Source organism: Lepidochelys kempii, chromosome 9 (assembly GCF_965140285.1).
Source record: "Lepidochelys kempii isolate rLepKem1 chromosome 9, rLepKem1.hap1, whole genome shotgun sequence".
Lineage (NCBI taxonomy): Eukaryota > Metazoa > Chordata > Testudines > Cheloniidae > Lepidochelys > Lepidochelys kempii.
In genome coordinates this window covers 33788913-33801340 of record NC_136388.1, presented here as the reverse complement: position 1 = coordinate 33801340, position 12428 = coordinate 33788913, and the positions used below count along the sequence as shown (strand labels likewise).

The 12428-nt window shown below is 44.2% G+C and overlaps 1 protein-coding gene and 1 long non-coding RNA gene across 3 annotated transcripts in view; one reads left to right on the top strand and one right to left on the bottom strand.

Annotated features, from left to right (window-relative positions):
• Nucleotides 1-12428, top strand: part of LOC140917316 (uncharacterized) — a 75594-nt gene that overhangs the window by 23015 nt on the left and 40151 nt on the right. The gene's annotated exons all lie outside the window — the stretch shown is intronic.
• Nucleotides 10798-12428, bottom strand: part of DNER (delta/notch like EGF repeat containing) — a 276274-nt gene continuing 274643 nt past the window's right edge. Inside the window, exons 13-14 of one of the 2 annotated variants that reach the window (XM_073359835.2) lie at nt 11781-11898; nt 10798-11286 (exon numbers count right to left, since the gene is read on the bottom strand). In XM_073359835.2, the coding sequence (XP_073215936.1) occupies nt 11787-11898 (112 nt within the window). In that variant the 3' untranslated portion in view covers nt 10798-11286; nt 11781-11786. Of the gene's footprint in view, nt 11899-12428 lie in introns of both variants that reach the window. The other variant, XM_073359834.2, reaches the window with a different exon arrangement.

The following is a 12428-nucleotide window of genomic DNA, read 5'->3' as shown; positions in this document are numbered from 1 at the left end:
GGAGTCAAGGCTGGGGTCGTGGGGGGTGCAGGGGTCAGGGCAGGGGGCTGGGGTGTGGGGGGGGATGCAGAGGTCAGGGGTGTGTGTGGAGGGGACACGGGGTAAGGGCAGGGAGCTGGGGGTGTGGGCTAGGGTCATGGGGGTGCTCCCAGCCCCCTGCCCAGAGCGGCTCACAGCATTAGGCTGGAGGGGATAAGCCCTGATTCCAACCCCCTTCCCTACCTCTTCTCCACCTCCTCCCTAAAGCAGCAAGCGTGCTGCGGCTCCGCTTCTCCCCATCCCTCACAAGGGCCATCAGCTGATCAGTAGCAGAGAAGGAGAGGAGGAGGGGCAGGAACCCAGCACGCTGGGGGAAGAGGCAGGGGACGGGATACCTTGCCTGCCCTGCAGCAGCAGCAGCCACCACAGGCCGGGGGTGGAAAAGAGCGGGCCGGGGCAGGCAGGATTTTTAATGGCACGCTGCTCCCTGCCAGGGTCCTGGCTGCAGGCCCAGCTCAGCCCATTGCCGGCCTGGGTTCAGCAGCGGGCTGAGCGGGGCCGGTGGCTGGGACCCAGCAGGCAGCAGCATGCCACTAAAAATCGGCTCGTGTGCCATAGTTTGCCGACCCTTGGTCTATAATCAACAGTGTTCTAGCAGCTCACATGGCATGAATCATGCGGCACTTCTGGGCTGATATTTTCTGTACTAGTTTTTAATATGATGTCCCTAAAGTCCACATGCACTAAAATACAGTGAATATGGGTATCAACTAAAAGGAACTGTCCAAGGAATGTTCTTTCATAGTTACCTATATTTATGGATAGTGCCTTTCACGAAAGAATCTCTAGGGACATTCATTAGGTCTCACAAAGCAAGGAGGGTAAGCATTACTATGCACAATTTGCATTTATTATAAACTCAGGCCCTAAAAGGTTAAGTGACTTGCTGAAAGACACTTATCAACTCAGTGGCAGATCCAGGAATACAAACCAAGTTGTGGCTTCCTCCTCCTCTTACAGCTATAACCCTAGACTAGTGGTTTTCAACCTGTGGTCCATGGACCTGCGTGGGGTCCATGGACTGTGTGTAAGATTTCCAAAGGGGTCCACAACTGAGAAAAGGTTGAAAACCACTGCTCTAGGCAAACCTTTTTCAGAAGAGTCTGAAGCCTGCCCCGTGTACCTCATTGTTGCAGCAAAAAATACTTAGAATGAAAGGGGCAGATTAATGTTCAGCGCAAATGGTGGGGTGTAGCAAGGCTGAGACTCACCGGTGGGGCGCCTCCCACTGGTCAGCCTGGGAATTAGCTCTCCAGCCTCTGGAGCACCCTCTGCAGACCGGTGTCCCGCTTGCCTCAAGCCCCTGTGTCTGTCCCGGACCCCGGTGCCCCTTCCCTCGGGGCTCTGCCCTCTGCAGTCCCCACGCAGTCTCTGGGTCTCCCCATCCCAGGGAATTCCCACCCTCTATACCCACCTTGCCTCAGCAGCTACTGCTAGTCCTCATCTAGCCCCCATACACTGGTTCAGACTGCAGTGCAATGGCCACTCATCATTGGCAAGGAGGGTTTGGACCTGCTGCCTTTGCCTACCCCTGGGCTGCCCCTCTGCAACCCCAGTACCTTTCCCGGCCTTTAGTAAGGCCTGCGGCCTGGGGGTTTTCCAGCCTGGAGCTCCCCAGCTCCTCTGGCCTTTCCTGAGCCCTGCTCCACTCTAGGTACCCTGCTCAGCTCCCAGGCAGCCAGGTCCATCTGTCTCCACAGCTAGAGAGAGACTGCCTGAGCTCCTGGCTCACAGCCCTTTTATAGGGCCAGCTATGGCCTGATTGGGGCATGGCCCCAGCTGTGGCTGCGTTCTCCATGAGCCTAGTCTTTGGGTCCCCCTGGGCAGCACTCCCCCTGCCGATCCAGGCTGTTTTAACCTTGTCAGGGCTGGAGCACCCGGGTGACCATCCCGCTACATGGGATTTCACAAAGCTCTTTCACTGAAACTGTGGAACTGTCTCAGCTGTTGTGTTCTGAAAAATGCTGCTTCTCCTTCCCCCCCCCATATGGATACATTCACATGCCAGCTCCCTCTCATCTTATTTCATTCCAGTCACTGCCCGACCATTTGACCAGAAACATATTGTTATAATAGTTCAGCATGAACATTTATGTTCTGTCCCCGCTGTTATAAGGTTTGGGCATTTTTCTTCAAGAAAAGCGTTCAAAATGTTCCTGAATAGAATGATTCTCTCTCTATTTCATCACAACCATTTTTTAGATTTGGGGAGTTTAAAGACTCAGTGAAACAGAGGCAAAAATGTGAAGCTGTATCTTGAGGGCAGCAAAATGACATGAGGTCAATTTAGGCTGAAAGTGTCATGTTCCACCAATGTATTTTAGGGCATCGGTCACAATGACACTTAAGCAGTGGAGACCGTGATCCAAGTCTCAGCAGCGTTCTGCTGGGAAGGTATTTTCTTTGTGGGGTTGCATTCCGTCAAGTGTCTTTCTCTGGAGAGATGTTTATGGGAGCAAGTGTGAGAAGAGGCTCTATTGTGCTAAAGCTTATAGAAACAGACCTGTCACAAGGCAAGGCACAGTTTCATCCTGATCTCCTGTGGTAGAGTTTCACAGCCAGGAGTGTGTACTGACAAGTCCTTCTCTAAACCTCCAGAGGTCCTCATCCTGGGTACAGCAGCATCTTCTCCATAAGATGGTAGTGTCTTGGAGGGATTCAGAGGGAGAAACAGTCTTTCCTCGACCTCATAGGACCTCAGCCAGTTGAATACAACCGGAGAGAGAAGAAAGAATACAGTCCTATAGGACTTACCATTAACTAGCATTTGGAGCAGGAACACCTGTCATTTCCTGTGCCTCCGATCAATCTAAATTGCACCTGCTAGTTGCCAAATCCACCTAGTTACACTACACTATTTTCCATGTACACATTGGGTCTACATTGATCAGATATACCACAAGTCACATCAGTCCTGAGTTTGGCTCAAAGGCCCAGATACTAATCTGTGTTCTGCTGGCATAAATTCAGACTAACTCCACTGAAGTCAATTAAATAAGTGTAACTGAGATGAACACCAGGCCCTTCTCACTTGGATTTATACTGATGACTAGAATTAATTGTGATGTACATCATTGTGAGCTCAGAATGAGGCCGTCGGCTTTGCTAACAGGGTAGACCAGAGAGAATTCCAAAGCCTGGCTTCCTGTAGAATCTTGCAATGTAGACTGATGTAGTTTTGGTTGACTCTCCCAGGATGCATTGCTCCAAGATGGAAGAGATTCCACCGCCTGAACTGCTGTTGTAATAGCAAGGGCACTTTGTGTGCTTCTGCAAAGAAATAAATAAGACAAGAACAAAGTCCAACACTGGCTGCAGCTACACAGAACAAACTGGTGGATAGGCATCTTCCTGGATAGTCTCGTTTGACTTCAGCCTGATCAAAAGGAGCACCCCCTGATCATGTGGGAACCTGTCGCAGAAAGTCCGAGGTCAGAGAGCCCCAGCGGATTGTTTTCGTTAGAATATTCCTCGCCTGCTATGGAAGCAAAACACAACAGACCAGCTTATTTTCCCAAATGATTAATTTTGCTGTCTGCTCTTCTCAGCTCTTCAGATTAAGATGTTTGCTCAACAAGTTTATTTATTAATTTATATTCTTTCACGAAAGATCTCCCCAACCAGAGCCTGTTTGGTGGTTTATTTTTCCTAATGAGGAAGATTATTTACAATAATTGTCCTATTATACAGTCATTAAAAGGAGTTTAAAACTGGAATCCTCACAGGCACCCAGCAGCCTGGAAAGCAGACTTTTGCAGAGAGCTAATTTCTGTCCCCTATTCTGCACTGCAGAAGTGATATAGGAGAATGAGCCCACACAGAGCTAGTTTATGGGATATTGTTTATTTGCACTGGCTGATCTGCTCCACATCAGAGGAAGTTACCTGATCCAGTGCGCCTGATTGTAGCTATTCCAAACCCTAAGGAAATGAACAACGGTAAAAGGAGAAGGGATGTAAGAATAAGAGGTCAGCTCCTGGCTTACATGAAAGTTCCTCTAAACTGCATTAAAGGCCTTAGGGCTGCCCTGAATGTTCAGCTGACTCTATGCCAACTCCTTCTGAGTCTTTCCCATGCCCACCCGCAAGGGGAGTAGATCAGGAATTAGAGGGGACAATTTGGGGCCCCCAACTAGAGCACACTGCACTCTAGTAAGCCTCATAAGCATAATGAGCTCTAGGGTGTCATTTCATGCCAGCATAAGCGATCACAGCCATCAAATTAGGCCTGAATAAAGACTGAGAGTGGCTGAGTCACTACAAAAAGTAATTTTCCCTCTTTTGATATTCACCCCTTCTTATCAACTGTTGGAAATGGGCCACATCCACCCTAACTGAATTTGCCTCATTAGCACGGACTCCCCCCTTGGTAAGGCAACTCCCATCTTTTCATGTGCTGTATATTTATACCTGCCTACTGTATTTTTCACTCCATGCATCTGATGAACTGGGTTATAGCCCATGAAAGCTTATGCCCAAATAAATTTGTTAGTCTCTAAGGTGCCACACAGACTCCTTGTTGTTTTTGCTGAAACAGACTAACACGGCTACCCCTCTGAAACACAGCTTTTGGGTTGCTCTAACTTCAGCTGAGGGCCGGTCCTCAGCCAGCTCCATGATAAGGCCCTGGGATTGGACATAAAGGTGGCTCAGAGGCAGCTTTATGTCCCCCATGCCCTACACCTGCACTAAGCTGTGCGCCAGGGAATGTAGGCATTTAGCCCAAGGGCTCAGGGAATGGAGGTTGGAACTTGCTAACAAAGAACATGGGCTAAGGAGGAGGATCAGGTCCATTTTTCCATGTTGCTATTTATCAGGTACGTTGCCCTTTCCTCTCTTCCTGCTTGCTTACTCTGTGGAGAGCACGACAGGGATTTAATTGGCCCCATTGTGCAAATTAGCTAAAATCACACTGGTCAAACCTTACATTTAAGATGCCTAGAAGATCCAGCAAAAACCAACAGCACTGTGCCAGAAAAGAGGGGTTCTGGGAGAGATCTTTTAGTGGTTCTTGAACCAGGTGAACTCACTTTCTCTTGTTAAAATATATCCATCAATATAATAATAGGCACAGGGAGGGACGACAGATACTGAACCTGCCCCCTTCTTATAATGATTTTAATTTGAGCCCTGAGTGTCCTGGGTAAGAAACTGTGTGTCAGGAGACGCTGATAATATGGGGCCCAATACTGTGCAAAGCTCTCACTGAAGTCAACAATAGGAGGGCAGTGCACAACTCAGAGAGGAGAATTGCACCCAGGGTCAACTGGGCGAACAAGACTGAGCAGTTTGTGGAGTTCTGCAACATGTCAGAACTAGTGAAATATTGAATGTGGTGACAAGCATCACTATAACAAACACTTGAAGAAGGCCTGTTGATGCGCTGGAGAAACCTGAACAGAAGATAGCCTTGGTCTGCCCATCTATATGGAGGGGCCATTTCTGCAACCCGTTTTGCAACGTGGCAGGACTAGCGGAACTCCAGAACTGCTGGAGAAAGGCCAAGGTTTTTTCCAAAAATGAAGATGAGAAAGCACTAAAATATCATAGGTGTAATCTCTGTGAGCGATCTTACTGAACTGATCAGCTTTTGGCTGACTCCTTCCTGTTGTATCCTTAGGACCAGATTTTTAAAGGCATTTAGGCACCTAAAGATGCAGAGAAGTGCCTAGGGGGATTTTCAAAAGCACCTAACTCCCATTGATTGCAATGGGAGTTAGTTGCCTACTCACAGAGGCCAGTGGAAAATCCACCTAGTAGCTCCATGGGTGTCACTGGAGTGACCTACAACTTACACCAGTGTCAATGGCAGAAGAATCAGACTTGTAGCATTTCCATGTGTTAACTCAGACATGGATTCTGATTAGATTTGACTAATCTTGGAGAAACAAGGTGGGTGAGGTAATATCTTTTATTGGCCCAACTTCTATTGGTGAAAGAGACAAACTTCCAAGTTACATAGAGCTCTTCTTCAGGTCTCCTCTTGGTAGGGAGTGGCCAGGGCCTGATTCCAATCACCCTGGAGTAAAAGTCCTTAATCCTGAGGCCACTCGGAGCCTGTTGGTTAGTCTGATAATAAGGAAATGTTAAGAGAAATGAACAGCATTTACAGAGGCTTTTATCTTCCCCAGATACTTACCTAGAGTCCCAGTAAGTTCTGAAGCAATTCCACAGCACCCGCCATCCTTCCTCTTAATGTCCCCCCAAAACAGGGGCTGGGCTGAGGCAAATTGTTATGTGATAGCAATGCAGACAGAAATTTAAACAGGCATTATTTGTGTTCTATTTCCTGCTTGCAGCAGTGCTATATCCTGCTGCTCACAGGATGTTATTGCACATGCTCAGTTACATGTACATGCGCTACTATTCGTAATATTACAACTCGTTTATAAAACACCCCTCGTTTAATATAAAAGCAAGGGAGAGAGGTAGCTCTTAGCCTGTCAACTGCCTTAGACAGGTAATGGCTAGACTGTACAAACCACATGCAGCCCAGAGTAAGGGACAGTAGCAAGCTACACCTCCCCTTGGGGAAGCTCAGTGAGATAGTTTGCCTCAGGGAGGCAGAATTCTTCCTCGTTTGGGTGGGAGGGGGTTGTGCTTGGCCCTTCAAGGGCTGTTTACTCCCCACCCCTTGGGCTGCATTAGAGGGAGCAATCCTGCTATCTGCCAAGTGCAAGGGTTGCAATTGTGGCTGGCCCTCACATGGCCCATGCAAGGTAAGGGCAAAGGCTCCATATGACTCATACCATAATTAAGAACATAGAGTTAGATAACCTCAGTATTTAAACCACCAAAGTATTTCCTGTAGTAAATACAGATCTGTGTTAGGGCAGACTGCAGCTATGGAGATACTCTCATTTATTTCCCTTAGGCAAAACTGATGCATGAACAGGGGCCACTACTGTTTGTTTTAATGTGGGTCCTTTAGAGCTGTGTTTAAGTATCACGGATAGCATATGGCCAGTGTGCTCGTCTGTTTTGCCTGCACCTTTTATTTTTGCACTTGCATTCTGTGAAGGAGAAAATCTACAAGTTCCATTTAGTTTAGGCACTTTGCCATTTTGTTTGTGAATAGTTGTTGTTTGTCCACCATGTTGGTGCCCTTCATTTTGAGCCTATTGGCGCCTTTCTACCTCTGAGGCGGGAAAAGACCAAGAATCACTTAGTACGTGTTCTGCCTAGTAACAAGAGAACATAAAGGACTGCTGCACCTGAGAGAAGGGGCTATCCTTCCTGGTGGCAGCACAGTGCATGTCCTAGCCAAGACTTCGAGAGATCTACAGAAGACCACAGAAGAAGATCCAAACTCCTGTTCCAGTTACTGATTAGTTCTTGTCTTACCTGTGTCCGAGCATCCTGTTATACTTGGTCCATGAAATCCATTGTCGTGGTCCCTTCCTTTGAACCTGGTCTAGTATGTCCGTACCTTACCTGTGGCAAATTCCCTTGTTCTGTGGTTTCGGGACCTTGACTTCATGTCAGTTTGTTAAGCCAACCTGTACCTTTGTGTACTGTTTTATTTGGGGGTCCTATTAGTTACTGTTTAAGTCTTTGTTAAATAAATCAATCAGTTTCATAGTTAAGCCTGTCTGTAGTTTCTCACAGATGATAGATGTGGGTTGGGGGAATGAATCTGCTGGATGGGGCTTTAAGGTGTGGAACCTAGGGCACATCCAGTTAACCACTAACAAAATATAAGTAGAGAGTATTCCTGGTTAACATGTGCTGCAATTATTCCACCCACAGGGACGGGGCTACATATTGCATTCCTCCCTGTGTATTGTGGTTGGCAATACACAGTATAAAGACTAAGGCCATGTCTATACATACATCACGGAAGTGGCGCAGCTGTACAGATGCAGCTCTGCCACTGCAGAGCGTCTGGTGAAGATGCCCTATGCTGATGGGAAAGAGCTCTCCCATCAGCATAATAAAACCACCTCTGCAAGCGGCAGAAGCTATGTTGGCAAGAGAAGCTCTCCCACTGACATAGTGCTGTGCAAACAAGCGCTTATGTTGGTGTAACTTATGTCCCTTGGGGGGTGGGAGGGAAGGTGGTTCACACCCGAGTGACACAAGTTATGTTAACAAAGACTGTAGTGTAAACATAGCCTAAAACTGGACTTGAGCCTTTGTCAGTGTGTATGTATTAAGCCATGTACTGCATGTGTAAGCCACGTATTAAGCCATGTACTAAATACAAATGTCACAGCACCCAGTGAAGTGGGTAAGAATTATACAGCTGGGGAAAAACAAGCCCAGGTATGTTTCCTTCTATTTATGCAGAGTGGAAAACACATGTGGGCAGAATTCGGAAAATGTGTCCAAGTGAGGGGAGCAAGTTCAGAGCACACTCAAGGCTCTGCATGTTGAGAAGGCCTGGAGCACACACAGTATGTTCCCCTCTGCACATGGTGGATTTGCAATAGGAAACCTGTGTAAAAGTTAACACTTCTCCAGAGTAGCATTAACCCCCTCTCGCTTTGTGGAGGTTTCTGCTCTCCAGCCCTGTGGTCAGGTTGGAAGGCTGTGCAGCCCCTCACAAATGTTTCTGAAATGCAGAGATGTGTACAACACAACTATAATATGCTGTCGGAGTTTAATAAAATAAATGGAAAGAACCAATTTCCAAAGCATTTCATGAGAAGCACAGGATGATTTACAGAAGCTAGAGGCTCCATGTTCACAGAAAGATAGCGCCTCACAAATTATTATCTTTCAGATCAGTCACTCAAGAGAGATACGGAATGGTTTAGAATTATTACCAAGGAGTGATTTGTATGCATAGAGGCTATTGCTCACTGCAACATCTCCCTTGTAAAATACAGACGATTAAGTAGCATGCTCCCTCAAATACTAGAAAGTTGCTTGTTTCTGTACTCACATATAGATTCTCAGATGGTCAATATTTTATTATTGCAGGGAGTAAAATACTAAGAACTATTATTTCCTTTATATTTGCTTAGTAAATCATCTAAAAGTCAAATACCCTCTAAAAGGGTCTGATGGTTCACTGGGTAATTTTAGGGGAATGGAACATAAAAGCTGCTTCTCCACTAGCCTTTGGAGAGCATTGCTCCTGCCAGTGTCTTCCAAGCTCCACTTGGAACTCCCCATCGAGGAGGGCCTCCAAATCATGCAGAGAGGAGAAGAACAAGGAATTGCAGACTCTGTATGTATGCAAAACAGGTAGCCAGACATCTGCCTAGTTCTTATGTGCAAACTGTTACTTGCAATATATGATTGTGCATGCAAAATTTCACTTCCAAACTCAGAAGCTGGTTTTAGATTAGGGTCATTTGGTCTCCTTCTGTAAATTACTGGCTTGGCCAAAATTCAGTAAAATCTATTTTATTAGTTACAAGGGTGCAGAGGAGTTTGGATTTTTAAGATGTGTTTGGCATTTATATAACTCAAATAGTTTTGGTCTTATTAACATGTAGATTTATAGTCTAGTTGCTCCTGAAAATGACTACTTACTTAGTTCACTTAGAAAACAAGTTACTGTGTTTCATTTTAGCAGAGAGAACTGACACTCGTATATGCTATTTTGTTTTCCCTTGCTTCCCTTCTTTCTCTCACATGCTCTAAAAATGTGACTTGCTTCTGCTGCATTTATCCTCTTTGCTATTTTTAATTTTTGGACTAAAATGTAATCTATACATTTAAATCACAAAACCCTATGCATTTTAATAACATTTACAGCTTGATTCACCAAAATAATATGTCCATATTCTGCTTGTACGTTAGTGTAAAATTCAGAAAATAGATTGGATCTCTTCCAATGGTTGCAACTGGAAACAGTAATAGCAAGGAATTCACAATTAAGAGTAACATACCAGATGTGCTCCAACCACTAGTAAAGATATTAACAAGGGGCAGTTACATCTGCCTTCCCGATTCATTATATTTTATTTGTTTTTAAGGGCAAATTCTGGAACCAACCTCAGTTGCTGAGCTCTGGGGATCTGTGTGTTAGGTGAAGTGGGTGAAAAAATCCCCAGGGCTGCAGTTGCCCCCACACAACCAGTGGTGCTGTCCCTTTGTGGGACACACCTACGAGTCAGCAGGCCATATCCTCTTGGACGAACTTACTGGCTGGTGCAAGAGCACTGACAATTCCCCAGAGTCCTTCCAGAGGGGGAGTTGGGATAGAGATTCACTTACATTCTATGCTACCATGCAGCACCCAGTTAGCAGAAGGCAGGATTTTCTCTTGATTTATCTGAACATCATTTGGAGGGCAGTGATTTTTTTCTCACTCTTCACAGAAGTGAGAAACTAACAGCGCAAGGCTGAAGGCAAACATCAAACCGACATTGTGCACAGCACGTTTCTCCAGGCAGTTATGCCAATTCCTCTCAGTCTTGATGTGGACACTTTGCCATGCCAATAATGGGCTCTGAAGCACAGAATGAAAGTCATGCTGAGTTCTATAACTGCATGGTTCTGTGACTACCAGTGTGGAATGAATTGGAGGACTGGGCCTAGGTTACAAGCATTGTATTCATTCTGCTTTTGAAAGGTTAAATTGTAATTTCTAGAAGTGACAATTCCATTTCACAGTAACTTTTGAAGTTTCAAAATTTGATTGTGTGTATGCATGCGCTGGCCGGGGATATTCAAGTTCAAGTCCCTGATTGAGAGCACAGAGAGAGAGAGAGAGAGAGAGAGAATGAATCTGACTCAGGTCCTTTCAAATTTAGAGACTTTGTGTAACCTGAAATGTAGGAAAATGACCAGATCAGATCCAACCTTGACTTGATAACATTTATTTAATATTCTCTGAAATATGCAAGAATTTGAAGAAGCACATAAGCAATCAAATGCAGCCACAGAAAAACCATACTGTATATAAATAAGATGCACGATGAGAAATACACAATATTGAATGAAACAGTACTGTACATTAATAACCTTTGAGAAACGAACTCAAACTGTAGGTTTAGTTTACTCACGATATAAAAACCTTGACTTTTAAAGAAAAATATCGATTCAATCCAATCCTTGGGCCAAAGCCTGTACCCACTAAAGTCAAAGGCAATTTTGCCACTGATTTCAATGAGTATACGATCAGGTCCTTCGTGTGCCTCCATAGGCACCTGAATTGTATATTATTTTTACAAGGCCTACCTTGAATACTATTACAAAAATGACAAAACATCAACTCAAAAGTATGTGTCAGCAACTTCCAGATAATAATGCAGAAATAGGTTATCTATCCATGCACAGAATAAGGCAAAAGCTAATTCATTCAGGTTAGGAATAATAAATGTTACTAATTTCTTTTTCACAACACAAACATTTTAGACTTTTTTTTAAATTAATGGATATATTATGCATCATATTATTTTTCACTTTTTCCTATCTCTACCGAGAAAGCTGGCACTGAGATGTCAAAAAGGAACTGTTCATTGATTAAGCTTACTGTATTCTGTTCTGTAACAACCACAGAATTTCATCTGGGTTTATTAATAATGTCTACCATGAAAAAACACACACTATTATAAGCTAACAATTTATAGAGTTGAAGGTACATTAAAATGTAATCCATGAATTTCAAACACTAAGTTTTAAAATATTTTTTCAGACTAAAAGCTGCAGAAAATTAGTTCTTAAATATTCTACAGAAAATTCTGGAACATTTAACATTTTAAATTTCTCACGCTTTCTTCTTCTTAAAAATATTTAAATTAATTTAGTAGCCCATCTTTTTGAAAAATAATCAGAAAAAGATACAGTCGATTACAAATCTTTTGTTTTAATTAGCGTGACCAAAGGTTTGTCATCAGGGCTGTAATCTTCATAAGCAATGGGGGTTGCATCATACATTGCAGGTCGGGATTTCTTTCCAAACCTAAAAGAAGGGGAAAAAAGGACTTTGGTGATAAACAGAAGTACATACATGTTAATTGTAATAATCCACTGATTCATGGCTCCCTGTCAGAAAAATCTTTAGGGGAAAACTGTAAATTCTAAACCATATTGCAGTATTTCTTGCAATCAACAGTAAAAACACAGAAGGAATGTTTGAACTATATGGAACCCAGAAACCAAGCCCTAAAAAGAGCAAGGAACAGATTCTGTACCCCCAAGTCATTGGAGGTTTTACCCCTGAATTCAATAGAATCAAAATCAGATACTAAGGGTGAAATCCTAGCTCTGGTGAAATCAGTGGAGAAGCACCCACTGACTACAATGGGCCCAGAATTTCCAAACAACATTGAGGTTCCCTGATGTCATTTGTCACAGTTATCACACACTGTTCATTGTTTTTTTGTCTTCCTATTTGCCATCTGGAAATAGATAAAACTGTATATTCAGGTTGAATTGTGAACTGGCAGACAAAGTGTCAAATAATTCAGCTGGTACAGTTTTGCTGACTAG